Source organism: Thermobia domestica, chromosome 6 (assembly GCF_964235325.1).
Source record: "Thermobia domestica chromosome 6, izTheDome1.hap1.1, whole genome shotgun sequence".
In the NCBI taxonomy this organism is placed as follows: domain Eukaryota; kingdom Metazoa; phylum Arthropoda; class Insecta; order Zygentoma; family Lepismatidae; genus Thermobia; species Thermobia domestica.
Genome location: NC_137459.1, coordinates 295387795 through 295412453, shown reverse-complemented (window position 1 = coordinate 295412453; position 24659 = coordinate 295387795). Strand labels below are relative to the sequence as shown.

The 24659-nt window shown below is 35.4% G+C and overlaps 1 protein-coding gene across 5 annotated transcripts in view; it reads left to right on the top strand.

Annotated features, from left to right (window-relative positions):
- Positions 1–24659, top strand: part of LOC145688524 (uncharacterized) — a 562236-nt gene that overhangs the window by 503468 nt on the left and 34109 nt on the right. For 4 of the 5 annotated variants that reach the window (XM_081762888.1, XM_081762887.1, XM_081762889.1 and 1 more), the window contains exons 2-3: positions 2411–2612; positions 8937–9155. In XM_081762888.1, coding sequence (XP_081619014.1) covers positions 2463–2612; positions 8937–9155 — 369 coding nt within the window. In that variant the 5' untranslated portion in view covers positions 2411–2462. The remainder of the gene's footprint in view (positions 1–2410; positions 2613–8936; positions 9156–24659) is intronic. The other variant, XM_081762886.1, reaches the window with a different exon arrangement.

Here is a 24659-nt window from a genome sequence, read left to right as displayed (position 1 = left end):
AGGAAAAAAAAGACGGGAAGAAAATAGTTGCGAGTTGCAATTGAAACGGTTAGAGGATAAAGATGGCTTGTAACAAATTGTACATTTCGGGAAAATGTACACTATATCCGTTAACATACATCCCTCATCGTTTTCAAATCTCTTCACTGGGACGAGGACTCACTAAATGATCTGTTATGTAACATGACTTTCCACGTGCATGAACCGCCAAAATTTAACGTTTTGAAAAATGTAACATAACACTTTCATCCTAAGCGCTTCAATTGTTATAATAAGATAATATATCTCAAAATCTCTTAAGATTAGAGTTCTTAGGGATATGAGAAGTGAGAGGTCGTGGGAAAAGCAAATGTAGGGGTCTGGGGCAAAGTCCCCGGCTAACCGAAGGCAGTAATTTAATAAAAAATCTGCATGAGCTAAACTTTACATGCCGGTTTCTTGGTATTTGTTTTTGATGCTCCAAGTTAATCACGTAACTTTAATCCATATGTGCTTATTTTCTAATATTCAGCAGTGGTTTATAAGAGAGTATTTTGGAATGAAAATTTATATTTAAATTCACTTTTTAATCAGAGGCATGGGTTCAAGAAACGACCATACGGATTCTCTAGGATTTATGTACAGACTAAGAAGATATATAATGAGTAAGCATTCTGCTGTTTTATTTACTCACGGTAAAAACGTTAAAGCTATCGAAGAATCTTCTACGCAGCAGGAAACAGTAAGATCTACATTAATTGAAGATATATACTTGAAAAACTCCGTACTGCATGATGAATTATGTACAACAGTACAACTGTTGATGTATATTTTACCAGAAAATATAAATGAAAATGAAGATCAAATATGTTCATTAAATAAGCATGACCATGGTCTTGAATTTATAGCTGGGTGGGTAGGTTTCAAATTTAGAATCAAATATTCACAGTTCCCTGTCGAAGAACCTGCTGCAATACAACTGGAAAAAATTAATATCAAAAAGAGGACTGACATTTCTATCAAAAGAAACGTCTGGACACAATCAAAGTAGCTAACAAATATTTTCTTGCATATCACAAAAAAGAACGAGAATTTATCTGGAAAGAAATGGAGCATCCTTAGAAAATTAATAAGTATCATGAAAAATGAATTTGATAATAAGTGTGAACCGAAAGTTTTAACATATTTTATCCGACTAAGAACATGCATAAGAATAAATGAACTAAACAAGCAACTGAAAAACTCTTCCCGCAAAAGAATATTTTAAAGAAAATGAAGAAAGTGATGAAGTGAGAGAATTGAGTTCAGTAAAAAAAAAAAAAATGGTAAATAGAAGTGGATTAGGCCTACTGGGGACACCATTTAATAAAAAAAAAAAATAATTGAAAAACACGACGGACAATACTTCTAAGGTTGTGGGGAAACTTGTCTATACCGTATATATGGATGAAAGTTTGATTGTTTTGGATGCAATAAGAGTGTATTGAAATACTTGATTTACCCTACTTTTCTTTTTATGTGCATTTAAAAAATAAATATATTCCCATGCCAGAATAAAATTCCAGTAATATAATAGGCATCTAAATCTGAAATAGCAAATAGATATCTTGAAGTTAGGAGAAAATAGTAATTTCACATTGAGATTCCAAAGAGAATATACGGGAGCAAGCAGACGACAGCTCGACTCCTTTCCCGAGCGTGTGTCGAAGGTGACGTCATTGCGCGAGTAGGACGCAAATGCGTTCGCTGATAAACTTACCTTGTCTTATTTCTACCATGGTGGTAGACAAACACCGTGCTCGTGGGTTTTCTCGGGGTTCTCCCGTTTCCTCCCACTTTCTTCATTCACTCATCTCTCATTATCACCGTCTCCTTTAGCATAACCGGCATAACCGTGGGACGTTAAACTTAAAGATTTCATTTTTCGATGCACTTCGTCGGGTGACACTCTCCAGAAAATACACTACTACCTACTCAACTCATAAAAAAAGCAAAAAAAAACTCGCACAAGTATGAAGAACAATCATCATAATCATTCGGTGCTCTTTGCTGGGGGCTCTCCTCACTAGTCTAGTGGCTAGTGCACGGGACACAGGTTCAGTTCCCGCTGAGAGAGTATTAAACGCATTACTGTGGTTCGGATGGTTCCACGTTAAAAGCTGTAGGTCTACATCTCTTATAACCTCAGTGCTGAGGAGGGACTATAAATTGCAACAAACATTGCTAAACTTCAACCAACAGATAACATGAACGTGTAGGTAACGAGAGGAATTCTGAGAAAGTTTTCAAAATTTCCACTTATCTTTCCTCGAAACTAGTCATATTGAAGAGTTACTTTCTAGCAGTTTGTGTTTTTAGTTCCTATTGTAAGGTGTAATTCACACATACATAATCAATGTGAACTCACCTCTATTTTCTTTTTTCTTTCTAGAGGAGTATCGAAGAAGCACGACGAGAAGCGAAAGAAGGAACCTAAGTCACTAATGGCCAAAGCTCTCGCCCAGTTTCGACGTCGCACAAGGGAGCCTTTGGAGTTCAGAATGAAAGGCCCATATTCGGCTGGATTGGTTACAGATCAAGAGCTTGATAAAACATGCAAAGTAATTGATATTTCGTTTGGTAAGCAAGGACAGGTAATTAACTTCAGCGTGTCTTGTTGATTGTGGTGGTGTTAGAATATTATTTAAAATTGACCTTAGTACAGTCGTCAACAAACGGCAATATCCATTCCATACAGTTCGTTTATCAATAAGTTCGAAACAAATAGACGAGATTGAGTTTATTATTATTATTATTATTTTGAAAGCATTGCATTCTTTTCAAGCTGTTGAAAGGTGTACTCAAATTGGTAAATTAGTTTCCTTACCTGCAGTACAACATTCACTTTTGCCTGCAACTATAGAGGATAAAACGCCAACTTCTAGGTATACGACTTCATATAGAACCATGAAAAAGTTTAGGCATGAAAGGATTCATGTCTGGATATGAATTTCACTATAATCTATAATTCTCTTTGATAATAAATTATGTTAATAGCCATTCTGAAAATAAGGTAGAAGAAGTTCATATGTTGGCGTCTAATGCGTACAGAAACCTTTTGTAAGAACGAGAAAAGTTTCTGCCTTATATGAATTGATAGTCAACGGACTTCAACAACTTGCGAAAGCATAAGTAACACATGTTACAATTAGAAGAAAATAAAATTTTGTTCGCAGGGGGAAAGACAGTTAAAGTCTTTCCAAGTACTTCTATCGTTCTTTCCCGTAAAAAATGTTCTTCGCTTGTGAATAAAACTTAGATTTGTAATTGCAATATTGTATGTAATACTTTTTTTTTTCTTCTCAGAAGTTGCGTATATATAACTGTGGTGACAAGTTTTTCGGTATTGCAGCACAATTGAGGAGTTATGACAATAGGACTTAACACACATCACCCAACTAACAAAGCATCTTCACAGGTTACAGTGGATTGGCTCTATCTGCGAACTATGCACCACCACACTCATTTAAAATTATCAATTTCTATCTTTCATACAGTCCTTCAAATTTACCATGTATCCAAAGCTGACCTCTTGTCCAACTCACCAGAGTTCAAATTTAATCGTGGATTAATTTGTGTTTGTTTCTGTTAATGTAAGTAATATGATTCCATCATTCACATTCATTAGAACAATGTAATCAGTAGATTTTTCTATAAATAATTCCCTTTCCTAATTTCACCTTTGTCTCGAGGAAATAAAGAATTACTAGTGGTAGAACTTCTTTTGACAGTCAAATGTGGGCGTTCAAAGTATTTGTTCACACATGCAAGCAGATTTATTTGGTTTGTTGAGATTAGGTATGGAGAAGCTACAATGTGAAAATAAATAAATAAAATGTGTTAATTTGTGTTTAGAAAACGTAATCAATTTAAACAAAAACAAACTATTTGCTGAGCAAAACAATATATTCACACAAAAAACTGCGTACGTGTTACAGTTTCGCCAACTAACACTTTGGGTTCATCAGACACTACCTGATAATGTCTGATGAAGCCAGAGTGTTAGTTGGCGAAACTGTATTACGTACGTAGTGTTTTGTGTGAATATATTGTTTTGCTCAGCAAATAGTTTGTTTTTGTTTAAGTATATACAAAGTAAAGCTTCTACTTATGAAAAATATTACATAATCAATGCAAAAGCTAACATAAAGTCATTATCAAATGGTCAACTATTATACTTATAGTTAGAAAAATAAAATAACTGATTAAATTAAAGAAGAAGATAATTTAACGAAAATGGCATGACAGCATCTAGGGCAGTGGTTCCCAACCTTGTTTACTTGATGCCTTCGTTTGCACTTTGCACTTTGTTCACGTCCCCTCCGTCCTGCTCGTTACGTATACGTGATTTTTGTCCGCGATTGCAGATATAACATTGAATTCTAAAATCTTCAATGGTAATAATAATAATAATAGCCATATTATCACCAATTTATATTATATCTGTTTCCAGCAAGAGCTTTAAATACCAAAAGTGGTGCAAACAGGGCTAGTTCTATACATTTCTTAAGTTTAAGCAATCAATATTTCGGTGCCCCCACTTAAATTATAATAAAAGTGTAGAAAGTTGTAACGGATAAAAATTCATTGTACAATTGCACAGTAATTGTACAATTGCAAAGTTATCCAATATCTGTATTCTCCCTGTGAATATTAGTGAAAAATGACGAAATTATAACTAATTAAGTCTGGATGAATACTGAACAAAGTTCCGTTTTTTTTTGTTTTTTTTTAAATTAATAGCATTTTTTATTAAATAAGTACAAGACACAACTAAGATATATACCTAGGATGCATTTGGCAAGTACAATTGAAACAAAAAAAAAAATAATAATAATAATAATAATCGAAATACAATAAAATTCATGAGTTTCAAGTCTAATATTAACACAGGTTTGATTTTGACAAAGAGGTATGATCTTATGCTTCATTAACAGAATATTTACATAGTGTCTTCTAATGATACGGTTATGGTAATTAACTTAATTTCTCGTTTTCTTTCTTACTGAAAGTTCATGTTATAAAGACACTTCCTTTCAATTTGGCAAAATCTCTTATTATTGCATCCATATCCATTTCATGGGGTACGTCATTTTCAATTTATTTATTTATTTTTAGGAACCCTTAGACCTATAAAACAATTCAGTCCTCTCATGTCTATTTCCAACGTAGACATTTGAAATCTGGCAATGAGTAATACAATGTAAACTGAAGCAGTGGCGCATCCAAGATTTCTCTTTCGGGTCCGAAGATTTTTCGGAGTTGCCTACAAAATGCAAACAATTTTGTTTATTTGCCCCTCGAAATTATGCTAATTTTCTTACAAATTGAAAGTTCTGGGGATCGAGACTCTAGGAGCACCTCCGTTGGCGCATCCCGGAACACAAGTAACTAACAATCTAAACTCTCCTTTGTATTCGGACTATTACCAAATGTTTAAAAATATTACTCCATCTGAATTTAATACAAGAGAATGGATTGATAATGACTCTCACACTGTTAAAATACAACGAGCATATGTATACATGGCTGTGATTGACAGTAAAAGTTCTGAAAAAAATGTGTTACTTATAATCCTGATTGCCTTTCGATTACAGTTTCGATTTGGATTATAGTTACGCTTTCGAGTTATATACGCATATACTCCATGAAAACTAATTGCATTCAAACAAAGTTTGAAATACATTAAATTTAACTCAGACCCATAACTGAAGAGGCTGTATCCATTCCGTTTTAATTTAACAATTAAATACTGTAATCAAGTAAAATAAACTTACAGTTTCAAAAGTTTGTCGACTTGCAAATGCTTCGTTAACAATAACTGATATTGACAACTTCCCCACCTCAACATTACTATGACTATCACTTTCGAAATTTCGTCCAGAAGTCGAAGGAAACTGTTTAGAGCCTTCTCTTGCCTCTCACGTTCTTTCAAGATTTGTAGCTTTCTTTTCCGATAAAATACTCAACTTGGATTTTTATCGTCGGCCATAATTATTAGATGAAAAACAAAGTACTATTAAAAAGTGAAAACACACATCATTATAAATAATAATAATAATAAGACTGAGGATGGAAACGAAAATGTTGACGAATAACAAATGTACTAATAGACATTAACAAAATGAGCTAAGCAGTAGGCAGCTATTGTGAACCTGTGATGTTAGGAACTTAAGCTAAAATTTTCCTCAGAAATGATCAAAAATTCCATTTGTATCGCCCGTTTTTTCTTAGTATTCGCCCCCCTCCCTGGACCAATGGACAAAAAAGCCTAGTCGCTTGAACTTCGATAATGTGAATTTCATTTACGCTGACCTATATCAACCCTTATCTGTGGTTATTGAACTGAAGCTGTGAGGTGACAGTTTATGACAAGGCGGAGCACCCTTAAAGACATTTCTTTTCTACTGTGGTAATGTCGCCCAATCCATGAGCAACACGTGCAGTCGACATCTTTTTTTTTTTTTTTTTTTTGTTTGTTGTTGTTGTTGTTGTTGATCCATTCCCATTTTAAGGACATATTTGACAATAATATTCTCTAGCAAGGTCACGGAAGGGTTGTTGGGAGAGAAATGAAGAGTTGGTTACATTTGTATTTTGTAATTGTGGAAAGAATGCCGCTGTCTTTAGTGCTTAATATAACACCTACTGAAAAGCTAAATTTCTCTAGATTTTATATCATATTCGTAAAATTTCCATTTTCCCCTCTTTAAAAAAAATCTTTCCTAAATCCTCCTTCACCGTGGGAAATTTTTCTCAAACTAGCATCACTTGTGAGCGTGGTATTTGCGCCAATTAATGAATGAGTCCATTTCAATTTTAAAGGGGTGTTGTACAGCCAACCACGCAAAGATTCAACTTAATTGTCCTTTTGATGTGTATTTTACCTGTATCTCAGTCTGTACAATATTTATTTTAAGCTATTTGGTACATTTTTCATCCTAATATTTTCCTTAATAAATATTCACATTTAAAACACAAAATTCATTATCCAGTTTGGCGCCCCCTTCACCTGGCTCCTCCTGCGAATGCGTTGTTTGTAGGATTCAAGATCCGGCCCTGAGTGCAGAGTTATTTTTTACCAGCTTTTGTTGTTAATGTAACTACACTTCTTACTCTATATGTATTTTATGTTTGACGGTATTTAAATTAACTCCTTTTTGTTTGCAACATTCGTAATATTTGTAATTCAGAATGTAGTTGTTTTTATTATTATTATTTCTGTCAGTAGCTTGCGCCTCTCTTGCTCGTTTTTCACGAGGCGTAACCCCAGGTTGGGAACAAGTGATCTAGGACTTCATATAATGACAGTAACGAATGATTTTTTTTTCTCATATTGTGAAACTACAGTAAGTTTGCAAACTACAGGGGTCCAGTATTCTAGTCAGAAGTGATAGATTTGTCAGTTGCGTTATATATGTGATAAACGGTAGAATTTATATGACAACAATTTCTCTATAGGTAGGACTTCAATGATATACAAATAGTGAAAAACAGTGCGTTGGCGAGACTGCGGCTTACCCTGCTGATGCGTTAACCGCTACGCTACTCAGTCCACTCAAACTATTACGCATCCACACAATAAAACAGAGGTCCGCGTTGGATTATCTGTCCAGTTTTGCATTCTTTCTTTGTATATTCAGTTCCGTTTCAATATATGTATAATGAGGAGGTAACCTACTTTGGGGCTTTGAATACATACCAAAAAACAATTTCTTGCTTTCTTTTAGCTCTATGAGAAAAAACAAATTGCAGCATTTTTATGAAGACGTTAAAATCCGAGTAGATCATTTAAAAAAATCCCTCACTGTACTACGAAGAGTGTTTTCTTTTCATTTTCTTTTCTTTCTTTCTTTTTTTTTACTTTTTTAATTTAGCCGAATAGTCGAGAGTTCACTGTTCTTCCAATCTTAGAGTGATGAGAACAGAGAAAGAGTCTATTCTTGAGATGATGAATCCATATATATATATAAAGTTTCTCAATACTTTTTACTGTTTTTGTGTTGTTCCAATCAACACTGAAGTCGGAAATGATAGATTTCTAACACATCCGCTTGGAATAGGATAACAACGGAGACAAAACGTATTCTCGGATTCATATCAGAAAACAGTTTCTCGCTATCTCGTTCAGTTGACAGACATATGAATAGATATAGCTGTTCTATAAGACTTCTCATACTTACGCGTAGCGTTGTTTGGAAATATTTTAAGTGAGGTATGCAAGTCACGCTATCTATAATTATCCTAAAGGTTACTTGTGTAAGAGGATGTTACTACAAGATGTCCATTCAACCGTGAAAACCGTGGTTTTCGTTTCATGTAAAACCTGGAGTAATCAGTGAATCTCACTATCGAACTTAAAAAATCTAGAAAATTTTTAAATCGATGAAAAAACCGTATCAGAAGAAATTAAGAACCGAAATAAATCGTTCTTTTTAAGTATTTTCCCATTTTTAAGTACAGTTGACATAGTAAGGTTGAACGGGGACAAGTTTAGTTATTCCACTGCAACCTAGCGACAGCCGGGCGGTTTTTATTTTCGTTGTGTGAGCAATAAAGTTTATTTTTATGAACTTTACGACCTTGAAATTTGAAATTTTCGACCGTAAAAACCATGAAATTGATAATTTAGTTTGAGTGGGAACCCTGTAAAAATAAATTATATATTTTCAAATAGTTGTATTTCAACTAATATATTTATACTGTAATCTGTTAGTATGCAGAAGACAAAACACATATGTTGCACACTATTGGACCTTCAATAGAGGTTGGTGTTAAATGTAGTCCATCACTAATATTACAACTCCGCCCGTAGAACTTGAAATTAAAAACTATATGTTCTCTAACAGATAAATAATTTTACGTTTGTTGTGCCTATTTAAAATATTCTTTCATGTGATATGAGTCTCTATTTACAGGCAGTAGGAGAGTTACTTTTCAGGAATTATTACACATATTCACTGGCTGCATACGTAAAAGTATGCGACACGTACCAAAGTCCAGTTCGTACTCCTAAAGATAAAGTACTGCCTACAACGACATCGAAATGGAAGTTGAGTGTACCTCAAAAGGTCCTTATGCCTTCCCCACACCATGAGAATGGAAGTTGTGAATATATATCACTTAGTGCTTTAGAGGTAAGTGAGCCCTAAAGATCACCTGTATATTTATTTTTGTAATTTCCGTTTTGCTTTTAAGAAAATAACTCCCTCTTGGAATTAAAGGTTGCGAATTTTCTTTTAATGTGTTCTTATGATAAGCATACCTATCTCTTATTAGACTAATGCACTGCTTACCCGATAGACACCACTTTTATGTTATCACTTCCCATATGTTGGGTTGGGGAAGACTACGTGCTATAGAGAAATTTAGAGCTATGATGAAGTAAATTGTTAGTAGAAGGGGTGACCATGCCGAATTAGTCTAAATGGAGTGAAGAATGTTTAGAGGGAAGCGAGCAGTTCTTACAGTAGTCAAAGTGGCGGAAATCATAGTGATTGGTACGACAGTTTGACGTTAATACCAGGCCTGGTGTTTTGGGTTTAACGGCTGCAACATTGTAAATAGAACGACAATTCTTTTAACATTGGCGGTTAAGCGTAAAATTGACATCCTATCCTGTAAAAGAAAGAAAAAAAATCAAGAAACGAAATAGAGAACAACAAAAAGGAAGAAATCAGAATGAGAATGTCGACTGTGAGAAGTCTGTTCAAATTGGGAGGATGCTATGTAAAAGGGGAGAAATAGAAAAAAAAAATAATAAATGTGGATGTATTAGCGAAATTAACACATATAGCTCAGGTACGATATTCTTCGTAAAGAACAGCATTTTAGCGAAACTTAGTCGGGATATCGTACATCTAAGAGGGCATAAATATACGTCTGTGCCACAAATATGCATTCATCTACTGAAAAAAGTGATTATTGTATTAAAGACAGTTTTTACAAAGAACTGGAAAATGTCTCCAGCCAATGTCCCAAGTACGACATGAAAATAATTACAGGCGATTTCAGTGGATAATTCTTAGCGATAGATAATAATATTTTAATTCACGACAAAGAAAGAATTCGTTCGTTTCAGGTATTGTCACCCTGCTACTTCGAAATTCATCTGATATGTGTGTGTGTGTGAAGTAAATCAGCAAAAATACATTTATAAAAAAGAAGAAAAAAATTACAGTCGGCAAAAATAAATAAATAAATACATTTTAATAATAAAATAAAATGTAATTCGCCAAGTAAGCAGGGTACAGTCTGCATCATACGCCCAACATTTTTCTTCCTCTAAAACAGTGTCTTTTGTTCCGTAACTTATATACTCTACATGTAGGATATATAACCAGAAAATTATATTAAATTTCAAGTATTTTAAAAATTGTAGCATAAAATGGCAAAGACTTCTTTCTGTTAAGTATTAACTATAAGAGTGAAAGATTACTTGTATCAATTACTAATTACAGCAAAAATTTGGGATTTGGATAATGAATAATGATAGAAATTAAATTTATAAAATCTACGTGGGAGTTTTACGTCCCACGATTATGCCGGTTAGGCTAAAGGAGACGGTGATGATGAGAGATGAGTGAAATGGTGGAATGAAAAAAAGTGGGAGAAACGGGAGAACCCCGAGAAAACCCACGAGCACGGTGTTTGTCCACCACAAAGAAATTAAATTTAAAGCCAGTTCATTTGTTACAGTTATTGTTAACTTTGTGACAATTACGCTCACACACTAAAATTAATTGTTCTTATATTCAAATTAAAACATCTTTATATGTAAATTCAATTTATTTTAAAAAGTCAAGGAAAATTTTATTTTGTTTCATTTAGCAACCGAGCAACCTCTTTCATTTGTCCCAGGTAAAGAAGTTTCTCTGCTTTTCAGAAAGAAAAAAAAAACATAAGACGGTAACCGCACTAATAGACCACCCACTTTTCTACCTCGCCAGTAAACGGTAATGGAATTTGCTATTGTTACTCCAGCCATACTGTCGCACTACCTAAGTACCTCGATATCGCAAATATCACGTCACAGACACACAGGAACCAAAATTTTTTATCTACAATCTTCGCAAGTGCTTATGAAACTCTTTAACATCACGTACGAGCCCAGAACAGACGCTAGAAACCCAAGCCAAATTATCAACCGATTTTTGGGAAATGGTGTCACGAACTTAAAGCGGCGAATCAGAATCCGAAATTCAAAATTCACAAAGAGAAGAATGAAGCGTCTATTTTTTAAAAAAAATAAAGAAAGCTGGGAGAACGCCCACACGGAAGAGAGGTTACTCTAAGTCGACACTTCATCGTGAAAACATCACCAACACGCGATTCATAAGCGTACGTCAACTCATATGTACATATATATATATATATTTAAGTGTTTAAATTTCAGAAAAATGGCTAGCTAGACACCCGTTAGCAGCCAGTTACTTAAATCACGCGTTATCCACAGCAACTTCGTCGTTACAAGATTATTTATACAAATATTTAAAACATCGACAGATATACACAATTCTTATCATCTTACGGTAAAGCTACATAAATGGTGATGTTGAAGTGAGTCTGTGATTCTATATACGTTGATTTCCCGCATAAAGTGCAAAGACAGGAAAAGTAGTGCGATGTATGGCGGATATATATATAAACTGTGCGAGTGAAATTTAAGTGCAGATGGATTTGATAAGTGACGCATCGTTGCATTTCAACAACATGGAGATAAAGGACGGAGACACGGGTTCGATCCCCGATACTCGAGACAGATGCCTTGCCACAGGAAGACCCAGACGCTTCAGACAAACGAGGACCTCTTCTCCGGGAGTTGAATCCAGAGGACAGCGGGGTCTGAGAAGGGACATTAGGAAGCATTGTGACGGTCAGTTAAGTACCATGCAGTTTTCTTCTGAAGTGTGGAAATATAAGCGGAAGGACTTATTAAGGTAGGACAAAGTATTCTGCTATTTTCTTTATTGAAGAAGGACTATGGCCAATATTTCCGTGATTCGTGATCTCCATACTCACCTTTTTCTAGAAACTTCGGGACATTGTTTATTCATACGGAACTGTCCGTAAACATTTAGAGCATTTTTTTTCTTTCTTTTTAAAAGAAGTAAACAAATAGCCTAATGCCTTGGTTGCATTTCCAAAATTAATTCACTGATATAGGAACTGTTAATTTCATTCTTGAATAAGTACCATAAAATTTTTGATTATTTTACTAGTGAAATTTGTATACTTTGATTTGATCTTCAATCATGCATTTATTTGTAATCGTAATGTGTCAATATTTAGATCCTTGAAGCCGTCATCATAATCATTTATATGCAATCCAGTATTTATTTATATCAAGTATGAATTATTTCTCTTTTAAACATAAATCGCGTTTAAGATGTGTGAATGTAATGTAATTTCTGTTTTGAGTAAACTATGATTTAGCGTCAAAGTCTAGTTTTTCAAATTTTAACAGTTGTATAGGTTGTGTTAGGGAAATATGTGTCAGAGCGGTAAACAGGCTTAATATGATTTTATTGTAACTTGTCAATTTTTATTATACTCATTCTTAAAAGAAACAATCAATATAAAGCTTCCAAAGACGTGCTATGTTGAGTAAGTTTCAGACAAATAAGTGTAAACATTCTTATCCCGTAATATCGTTAGAGTCTCGTAAATAAGGTAAACAAATTTAAGATACTCGAGTAAATCCCTTCGGAGGTACCTATCTGAGCAACGAACGCAGATAGGGTCCATAGCTATGGAGAAGCGTTTATTCGCAAAATAAGGAATCAGTGAGAAAATCAGCAAGCGTCGACAATATAATTATTTTGATCAATTGGCCAAATTATAATAATAGTAGTACTATATATATATATATATATATATATATATTTCTGTGTAGTGTATTTGAATATGAAATATTTGTGTAGTTAGTGTTGTGTAACGATTTTTATTGTGAATTGTATTATTTACCAACTGATATAGTATGTGTACAAAGCTATGTTTTGTTTATGCAAATCTTTTAATATTGAAAATTCATTAGCGTTCATTAGAAACAGTACACTAAATTTTCTCAAAAGCATACTATCGCTTCTAAACTATTTCTCCAGTAAGTCTTGCAAGCAACATAAATCATTAATTCTTTCATTCCGCAATCCGATTCTTAAACTTATTTCCATTTCTTTTATTAATAAAAAGAGGTAGTAACTGTGGGCGAATTACTTAATAGTCGTTTATGTCTATGGGGAAAACAATAAATCATTTTGCTAATTAATATTCAGTTTAATAGAAATTTTTGTTTGTATAACTACGTCATAGTAATCATAAAGAATCGAATATTGTCAGTTTAGTTGAGTAGAAATAGATTGTTGCTAAATTTTACAGTCAAGATTGAATAATTTGAATATTACGTTGTACAGTGAAGAATGTGTTAAGAGAAATCATATTATTTGGTCAAAACAGTCAAAAGTCTGATTCATTTTCAGTAAAGTCAATTAATTCATTTTTTTTGTAAATCCAAATTAACTTTCTTGTTGATTTTTGTAGATATCACCTTATTTCTCGTTAAATTTATTAAAAGTCTATTTGACGTTAGAACCAAAGCATTTATGTGGTTATTATTTCAAAGATATGCCTATTTCTTTAACCAGTATTAACATACCTAGAAGAACAGAAAAAGTTGAAGCACGGTTACATTGACCATCAGAAATTTTCATCTAAATTAACTCATTTTTTTTAAACTTTAAATTAAACTTTCCTTATTTGTTGCTTTTTTTAAACTATTTTTGCTATCTCCACACACTTCGGTGACAGAGTGATAGTCAGTGTAGCCAACTGAACAAGCCATTAGCGAAAAATCTTTCTTTCAGCTTTGCAGCTTGTGAGATTTTTGCTCCGCATGTTTAAATCACTTAACCATTAACTACGCACCTGTTTTCCTAGCGCCTTGGAGACACCGTTATGGGGAAAACAGGATCGATTAGACTTAGGTCATCTTTCGTTATATATATCATTTTTTTTAATTCCTAACCATCTTAGCAAAACTGTATCTTTACCTTGGAGAACTGAAGTCCGAGCCCCGTGGAGTCAACTTCAATTCTCCAAACTCTCATTCATTTTTTTTTAATGTTATTTGTGTAATAGGCAGATGAGTTGCCACTCATCAATACCATTCACTTTTCAAGTACAAGGTCAGGTATTCATTTTTCTGATGCATATTAGGCTCATCCGTGAGTGCCTTAATTATTCATTCTAGTTCAGATTAAATATGCGAATTAGAGATAAGGAATCGAATTCCGAAAACAATACGTTTCATATTCTTCGTCGCCCAAATACGTAAGATCTGCTTATTCGTAATATCACGCAGTAATTCTATTTGGCAGCCCGAGCAGAAATTTTCCTTTAATTATTAGTTATTTTCAATCGTTGCAAAACTTAGCGCCCGAGACAATAGCATTATCATTACCAAACTTGGCTTCCAATACCGGAACCCCCAGTGTTACAAGAAATGGCGCAACCGAACTAGGACCAAAGTACAGTGTAACAAGAAATGGCTTCCCGAACAGGAACTCGAATGCGTAGTTAATCTTATTTTAAGGACCCGAATGCGTAGTTAATCTTATTTTAAGGGACCCGAATGCGTAGTTAATTTTATTTAAAGGACCCGAATGCGTAGTTAATTTTATTTCAGGAACCCGAATGCGTAGTTAATCTTATTTCAGGGACCCACATGCGTAGTTAATTTTATTTCAGGACCGAAAAGCGTAGTAAGCGTTAAAAAAAAAAAAAGTAGGAAATTTAGTTTGGAGAAGCATACATAGTAAATTTCGAACAGCGAACGAAAACAGTAATCAAGTCTATTACGTAATACTAAAATTAAGAATGGGAAGCGTGATAGGAAATTAGGTAACTTTGTATTCAAAGAATCATTATTTCGAGATTACCCGTAGGGAACGATTAAGCGTTCTACTCCCCCTCGCAACCAATTTTATTTCATTTCAGCACATGCGTAAATAATAATAATAATAATAATAATAATAATAATTGTTCTTACCTCATGTTTGTTTGGTGGTTTATGTGATTGGAAGAGAAAAGAGATACACCATTTTGTTTGTTAAAAAAAAAGAGAAGAAAAGAAGGAAAGAAGAAAACAAAAAGGTAATGCACCAGGTAAGCGACTAATATAAGTGAACATGCAAATTCTTGGCATATTGATGCATAAATTTAGCTAAGTTTGTTTCTAGTGAATAACATTAGTATTAATATAATTATATAGTCATATATAGATATATGTTTAGAATAGGTTAGATATAATACTTTTATTTACACATGCATTTTATTACTTACATATTATTGTGTTTTAGACATGTTATCTGTTAATTAATACACTATTTGTATATACACATAAATATCCATATGGATATAGTAAAAAAAAAAAAAAAAAAAAAAAAAAAACAAGAATGAACTAAGTTGTTGTGGAAAACGTGTGGTGATAAAGTAGCTTGGCATGCTACATTGATGAAATAGTAATATTTTTGCGTATTAAGGTGAACTTAGAGTACGAAATTTAGAGTGATTGACAGCATAGGTCAGACAATTAGAATTCATTTTAGACAAATTTTAATAAGAATCATTCTGACAATCCAGTTATATAAGTCTACTTGCAGATGCCACAGTTGAGGCCATCTACCTTGAGGCAACGACCAAGAAACAGGATGTCTGCCATGGAAGAAGCACAACGTTGTCGCACGTGTGGACGTGACCTATGGGAACAGGATTTGGATCCCACGGATGAGGCTCAAAATTGTCCTGAATGTGGTGACCAGAGGAATACAAGTCCAGTTATGGAAAATGATGTCACTCAAGGAAGTAGAGACAACATTCAACAGCATCACAGGCCGAACAGCACTAATGGCGATTTTCAGGAATCTCTTCTATCAGCGTTACATGAGTTCATGAGACAACAAAAAGAAGAAAACAAGAAAAACGAAGAATTTAGAGAAGAACAGAGGAAGAATATAGAAGAACAGAACAAGAAAATCGAAGAATTTAGAGAAGAACAGAGGAAGAATATAGAAGAACAGAACAAGAAAATCGAAGAATTTAGAGAAGAACAGAGGAAGAATATAGAAGAACAGAACAAGAAAAACGAAGAATTTAGAGAAGAACAAGATAGAAAACTTGACAAGCTCATGGAAAAACAAGACCATCTGGCACAAGACCGAGAAGAACAAGATAGAAAACTTGACAAGCTCATGGAAAAACAAGACCATTTGGCAGAAGACCTCTCGAGGAAACTACAGGAGCAAGCTAGGAGGCTGGACGAACACGAGAAGTCAAACACGGAAGCGCTGGAGGACTTCAAGCGCACCATCTCCCAAAGTCTGGAGGAACAGAGAGAGCGGCAGCACAGGCAGTTGCAGGAGACAGAAGAACGTCTCACGGCACAAGCTGGCCAAATGGAAGAGAGGATGGTCAGGCAAATGGAGGAAAGACAGGAACAGGTCCTAGAAGATATGCAGCGCATGCGGATGGACTTGGAGACGCAGACCCAAGCACAAAGGATAGAGCTGCAGACAAGGATGGAGAATATTGAACATTCCATGACTGTACGACAAGAGGAGCTAATAGAGAGCCTCACTAATCAGAGCACCAGGATTGAGGAACTCCGGCAAATCCAAGATGTCGAACGGGAGAAAGCAGGAGCTATTCAGCAGACGGTGGACCAACTGACAGCATCCCTAACGGAGAAGATGTCCGAGTTGGTAGAAAGGAGAGTTGGGGAAGCAGTAAGAAACATACCTCAACCCGCCTTCTCAGGAATGGAACCACCTCGAAGGACTCCGACACCTCCGGTTTCAAATCCAATTTTAGAAGACCTCAGTCAAGGGAATCAGGAGAGTGGAAGATCTGTGGACTCTCACGCTAGCTGCAGAAGTTTTCTTCGAGCTCCTAAAATAGATGAATTGCCATCGTTTGACCCGGATACGGATGTGGGACTGCCATCAACCTTCCTTGAGCGGTTGTTGGATGACTGCAGGCTATACGGAATAGCGCAGGAAGAACTTCTCCACATAATTCCACGTATCCTACGTGGAGCAGCAAAGATGTGGATAGACAATCACATCCAACAGTTCAGAACTTTTGAAGACTTCCGTCGTGCCTTTCTGAGGAATTTCCAAAGCGAAGCCATTATTCAGCGAAAGCTCACTCGCCTCAGAAACACACGCTATAGGGCTGATTCACGTAAGTCCCTGCGTGAATTCTTTTGGGAGCAAGTCAAGGCGTTCCGGGAACTAAGTCCTTCTATGTCAGAAGCGGAAGTTCTCTCAAACGTGAAGAACATGTTACCGTTACGTATCCAAAGGCAGCTCATCGGAGTTCAGCTGGAGGACACGGAGCAACTGTCAATGATCCTCTGGGACAGCGAGGAGCTGGACAGGATAGAGAGTTTCCAGAGAGACCGAAATGCCCAAAGGAATAACAGTGGTACGACAGGCCAACGGAGAGTACAGAATGCGCGTAGGCAGTCAACGGAGGAAACCGTATATAGGGACTCCAGAAATAGGAGACAACGGCACCATCCTTATCGAAGAGAGGACAATCGATTGCGCAACACTCACCAGCCATCACAGCGGACTGATGAAGACAGTTCCGGCAGCGAGAGAAGTACAGGAGCACCGACAAGAGGTCACGCACAGCACCGTTTCCGCCGCAATCAAAGAAACAGAGGAGACAGGTCAAGAAATGAAGAGAGACAAGTCCGACAAGTGACCACGCATCGAGGGAACAGCTCGGAGCGAAGAGGTCACACCAGAGGAAACAATCGTGGGTCACGAGGGAGAGGTAGCAGTACACCAGACGGCATCAATGCTACCAACCCACTGGTCCTGCAGGCAGAGCAGCAGCAGGAAAACTAAAAATGGACTTCAACGGTCCAGGTTCGAGTCGGGGCTAGGTGACAGCTTGCTGGAAAACAGACTAAGATACACAATGGCATGAAAACTAATGGAAGCACAGAAATACAATGATTGTAGACAAGAAGTAAAGAAAAATTGCAAGAATATACTGCAAGAAAAGTATAAGTCAAGAATAAAGTAGTAGCGCGAAGAAAGAAAACTTAGCAGGAAACTGATGAAAGAAAGATAAGAGAATTGTGTCTATAGCTCAGTTGAATGTACCTGCATCTCTTATCCAAGCGGCTAACCCTAGAAGTTAAACATAAAGAATAAGAATATCTACTATATGGAAGCATAATGCCCAGAAATGAATTTGTTTACCAGCATTTGTTTTAACTTTATTTCAGATATCGGATGTGAGGCAATCAAAGTTACAGAGGAAGATTGGAAAAAGATGTTCACCAATGTGCGCAACCCAGCATTGAAACCGGCCCAGGAGATATAATTTTTGTTATGCACGAAGAAGTGCCTGTATACGGAGCAATCGGTAGAGATGGATTCCCGATTTGAGCTCTCTGAAGTGGAGTTTTGCGTTTAGAGCAGAGACTCAACGCACCCCTTCGCCTTGGTGATGATACCTGCGAAAACGCGCCGAGCCAAAGAATAGTGAGCTACGAGCTGCGAGCAGATGACAATTCCACCAAGATGTTTGCAAGTTCCCACAATTGGATGTTCGCGACATGGAACTTTGCCTTTATCATTTTACTCTCCTTATATTTTAAAGTTATGTTACTGAAGAAGAATCATGGCCGAAGAATAAAAGCAAAAGTGCGAGCAGTGGCTCTGCCCTCGCACATGGAGGAATTGAAGCTCCATGCCACCCTCTGTAACCAATGCTCTCTTTCCCGATGATACAAGACGCTGAAGATTATTTAATATTGTTGTTTTGTTGTTTTGTTACCTAGGGCAGCCAGAACTTTGGAAGAAATAGAAGAAGTTGTATCCCGCGCAGAGAAATTAAAGAAGAACTCCAAGAGACGATTAAGAACAAGGTCATATTATTTAAAACATGCCTGATAAGCTTGTGTCCAGCAGCTTGAACTGACCAACAACTCAATACCTGAGACCTCTCATCTAGATTGAGATTATCTCTCTCAGCTTGCACGAAATTTTAACATTAGGGTTCGGATTTTTTGTGAATATTTAAATTTTCTTCTTCAACATAGATTAGGGTTAGGACTTTCATGTATTTGTACTTTTTATCAGAATTTGAACTTTTATATTTATCAAATGTTACTTCTCCTTAGATGCAGCCGTGCCTCACTCTGTTGCAGCACTTGCTACATCTTGGGAGGGGGGTATTGTGACAATTACGCTCACACACTAAAATTAATTGTTCTTATATTCAAATTAAAACATCTTTATATGTAAATTCAATTTATTTTAAAAAGTCAAGGAAAATTTTATTTTGTTTCATTTAGCAACCGAGCAACCTCTTTCATTTGTCCCAGGTAAAGAAGTTTCTCTGCTTTTCAGAAAGAAAAAAAAAACATAAGACGGTAACCGCACTAATAGACCACCCACTTTTCTACCTCGCCAGTAAACGGTAATGGAATTTGCTATTGTTACTCCAGCCATACTGTCGCACTACCTAAGTACCTCGATATCGCAAATATCACGTCACAGACACACAGGAACCAAAATTTTTTATCTACAATCTTCGCAAGTGCTTATGAAACTCTTTAACATCACGTACGAGCCCAGAACAGACGCTAGAAACCCAAGCCAAATTATCAACCGATTTTTGGGAAATGGTGTCACGAACTTAAAGCGGCGAATCAGAATCCGAAATTCAAAATTCACAAAGAGAAGAATGAAGCGTCTATTTTTTAAAAAAAATAAAGAAAGCTGGGAGAACGCCCACACGGAAGAGAGGTTACTCTAAGTCGACACTTCATCGTGAAAACATCACCAACACGCGATTCATAAGCGTACGTCAACTCATATGTACATATATATATATATATTTAAGTGTTTAAATTTCAGAAAAATGGCTAGCTAGACACCCGTTAGCAGCCAGTTACTTAAATCACGCGTTATCCACAGCAACTTCGTCGTTACAAGATTATTTATACAAATATTTAAAACATCGACAGATATACACAATTCTTATCATCTTACGGTAAAGCTACATAAATGGTGATGTTGAAGTGAGTCTGTGATTCTATATACGTTGATTTCCCGCATAAAGTGCAAAGACAGGAAAAGTAGTGCGATGTATGGCGGATATATATATAAACTGTGCGAGTGAAATTTAAGTGCAGATGGATTTGATAAGTGACGCATCGTTGCATTTCAACAACATGGAGATAAAGGACGGAGACACGGGTTCGATCCCCGATACTCGAGACAGATGCCTTGCCACAGGAAGACCCAGACGCTTCAGACAAACGAGGACCTCTTCTCCGGGAGTTGAATCCAGAGGACAGCGGGGTCTGAGAAGGGACATTAGGAAGCATTGTGACGGTCAGTTAAGTACCATGCAGTTTTCTTCTGAAGTGTGGAAATATAAGCGGAAGGACTTATTAAGGTAGGACAAAGTATTCTGCTATTTTCTTTATTGAAGAAGGACTATGGCCAATATTTCCGTGATTCGTGATCTCCATACTCACCTTTTTCTAGAAACTTCGGGACATTGTTTATTCATACGGAACTGTCCGTAAACATTTAGAGCATTTTTTTTCTTTCTTTTTAAAAGAAGTAAACAAATAGCCTAATGCCTTGGTTGCATTTCCAAAATTAATTCACTGATATAGGAACTGTTAATTTCATTCTTGAATAAGTACCATAAAATTTTTGATTATTTTACTAGTGAAATTTGTATACTTTGATTTGATCTTCAATCATGCATTTATTTGTAATCGTAATGTGTCAATATTTAGATCCTTGAAGCCGTCATCATAATCATTTATATGCAATCCAGTATTTATTTATATCAAGTATGAATTATTTCTCTTTTAAACATAAATCGCGTTTAAGATGTGTGAATGTAATGTAATTTCTGTTTTGAGTAAACTATGATTTAGCGTCAAAGTCTAGTTTTTCAAATTTTAACAGTTGTATAGGTTGTGTTAGGGAAATATGTGTCAGAGCGGTAAACAGGCTTAATATGATTTTATTGTAACTTGTCAATTTTTATTATACTCATTCTTAAAAGAAACAATCAATATAAAGCTTCCAAAGACGTGCTATGTTGAGTAAGTTTCAGACAAATAAGTGTAAACATTCTTATCCCGTAATATCGTTAGAGTCTCGTAAATAAGGTAAACAAATTTAAGATACTCGAGTAAATCCCTTCGGAGGTACCTATCTGAGCAACGAACGCAGATAGGGTCCATAGCTATGGAGAAGCGTTTATTCGCAAAATAAGGAATCAGTGAGAAAATCAGCAAGCGTCGACAATATAATTATTTTGATCAATTGGCCAAATTATAATAATAGTAGTACTATATATATATATATATATATATATATTTCTGTGTAGTGTATTTGAATATGAAATATTTGTGTAGTTAGTGTTGTGTAACGATTTTTATTGTGAATTGTATTATTTACCAACTGATATAGTATGTGTACAAAGCTATGTTTTGTTTATGCAAATCTTTTAATATTGAAAATTCATTAGCGTTCATTAGAAACAGTGCACTAAATTTTCTCAAAAGCATACTATCGCTTCTAAACTATTTCTCCAGTAAGTCTTGCAAGCAACCTAAATCATTAATTCTTTCATTCCGCAATCCGATTCTTAAACTTATTTCCATTTCTTTTATTAATAAAAAGAGGTAGTAACTGTGGGCGAATTACTTAATAGTCGTTTATGTCTAGGGGGAAAACAATAAATCATTTTGCTAATTAATATTCAGTTTAATAGAAATTTTTGTTTGTATAACTACGTCATAGTAATTATAAAGAATCGAATATTGTCAGTTTAGTTGAGTAGAAATAGATTGTTGCTAAATTTTACAGTCAAGATTGAATAATTTGAATATTACGTTGTACAGTGAAGAATGTGTTAAGAGAAATCATATTATTTGGTCAAAACAGTCAAAAGTCTGATTCATTTGCAGTAAAGTCAATTAATTCATTTTTTTGTAAATCCAAATTAACTTTCTTGTTGATTTTTGTAAATATAACCTTCCTTTTTCGTTAAACTTATTAAAAGTCTATTTGACGTTAGAACCAAAGCATTTATGTGGTTATCATTTCAAAGATATGCCTATTTCTTTAACTGATATTAGCATACCTAGAAGTTATTTCAAATTACCCTGAACAGAAAAAGTTGAAGCACGGTTACATTGACCATCAGAAATTTTTTATCTAAATTAACTCATTTTTTTTTAACTTTAAATTAAACTTTCCTTGTTTGTTGCTTTTAAACTATTTTTGCTATCTCCACACACTTCGGTGACAAGGTGATAGTCAGTGTAGCCAACTGAACAAGCCATTAGCGAAAAATCTTTCTTTCAGCTTTGCAGCTTGTGAGATTTTTGCTCCGCATGTTTAAATCACTTAACTACTAACTACGCACCTGTTTTCCTAGCGCCTTGGAGACACCGTTATGGGGAAAACAGGATCGATTAGACTTAGGTCATCTTTCGTTATATATATCATTTTTTTTTTAATTCCTAACCATCTTAGCAAAACTGTATCTTTACCTTGGAGAACTGAAGTTCGAGCCCCGTGGAGTCAACTTCAATTCTCCAAACTCTCATTCATTTTTTTTATTTGTGTAATAGGCAGATGAGTTGCCACTCATCAATACCATTCACTTTTCAAGTACACGGTCAGGTATTCATTTTTCTGATGCATATTAGGCTCATCCGTGAGTGCCTTAATTATTCGTTCTAGTTCAGATTAAATATGCGAATTAGAGATAAGGAATCGAATTCCGAAAACAATACGTTTCATATTCTTCGTCGCCCAAATACGTAAGATCTGCTTATTCGTAATATCACGCAGTAATTCTATTTGGCAGCCCGAGCAGAAATTTTCCTTTAATTATTAGTTATTTTCAATCGTTGCAAAACTTAGCGCCCGAGACAATAGCATTATCATTACCAAACTTGGCTTCCAATACCGGAACCCCCAGTGTTACAAGAAATGGCGCAACCGAACTAGGACCAAAGTATAGTGTTACAACTTGTTACTCCGAAATTCTTATGGTATGCTTGAAGAAGTAGAAAATGGATCGATCTGGGTCATATTACAACAGCATTGGCCAACTCAGGAGCCCCTGGGAAATTGAGCACCTTACACCGTGAACCCACGGTCTTTTACGACCTTCATTTTAGGGGTGAATTTGTTCCCTTTTATGAGCACTTTTTAGGGGGTGTACTCGTTCCCTTTTATGAGCATATTTTAAGGGGTGAACTCGTTCCCTTTTATGAGCATATTTTCCAACCCCTATTTTAATTACTAACACATAGCAGAGCAGATAATATATAAGATTACGAACACACAGCAGAGCAGATAACACATAAGAGTACGTAACATAACAAGGGTGTACTCGTTCTCTTTTATGAACATATTTTCCAACCGCTATTTTAATTACGAACACATAGAAGAGCAGATAACACATAAGACTACGTAACACACAGCAGAGCAGATAACACATAAGAGTACGTAACATAACAAGGGTGTACTCGTTCTCTTCTATGAGCATATTTTTCAACCCCTATTTTAACATAGCAGAAAACACATAAGACTACGTAACACAGCAGAGCAGATAACACATAAGAGTACGTAACATAACAAGGGTGTACTCGTTTCCTTTTATGAGCATATTTTCCAACCCCTATTTTAACATAGCAGAGAATACATAATATTCATTCCCCTACGAACACATATGAGCATAAGACTACGTAACATAGCAAGGGTGTATTCATTCCCTTTTATGATCTCTTTTTCAACCCCTATTTGAACATAGCAGATAGTACATAAGACTATTTAACATAGCAGGGCTCTACTCAGTTCAACCCCTATTTTAACATAGCAGAAATTACGAACACATAGCAGAGCAGATAATACATAAGATTCATTCCCTTTTATGAACATTTCTTTAGGGGTGTATTTGTTCTCTTTTATAACCACTTTTTCCACCCCTTATTTTACCATAGCAGAAATTACACTGAGACTACGAACACACAGCAGAGCAGAGAATACATGATTAATTCCCTTTTAAGGGGTGTACTCGTTCTCTTTTATGATCACTTTTTCAACCCTTATTTTACCATAGCAGATAAAACATAGCAGAGATGTATTCATTCCCTTTTATGAGCTTATTTTTAGGGGTGGACTCGTTCCCTTTTATGAGCATATTTTCCAACCCCTATTCGAACACAGCAACAAACTAGAGAATAATGGGGATGTACTTCTTCCCTTTTTTAACCCCTATTTCCCACAGAGGCTACGGACATAGGAGATTACATAGCAAAGAATTCTTTTTACCTGGGTCTTATAGTTTATGTGGGATACGCCTTCCTATGACACTTAAAACCCAATCACTCGTAAACGAAGCAACATATTAAGGTGGTGTTTTCACATTTAGCAATTGGTCACCAGCAACTATATGTTCCAAAAATAATGACCATCGAGGTCAAAGGTCAAAATACTTAAAACCTAATAACTCGAAAACGGAGCCACATTTAGTAATTGGTCATCAGGTACTACATGTCTCAAAATTAGTGGCCA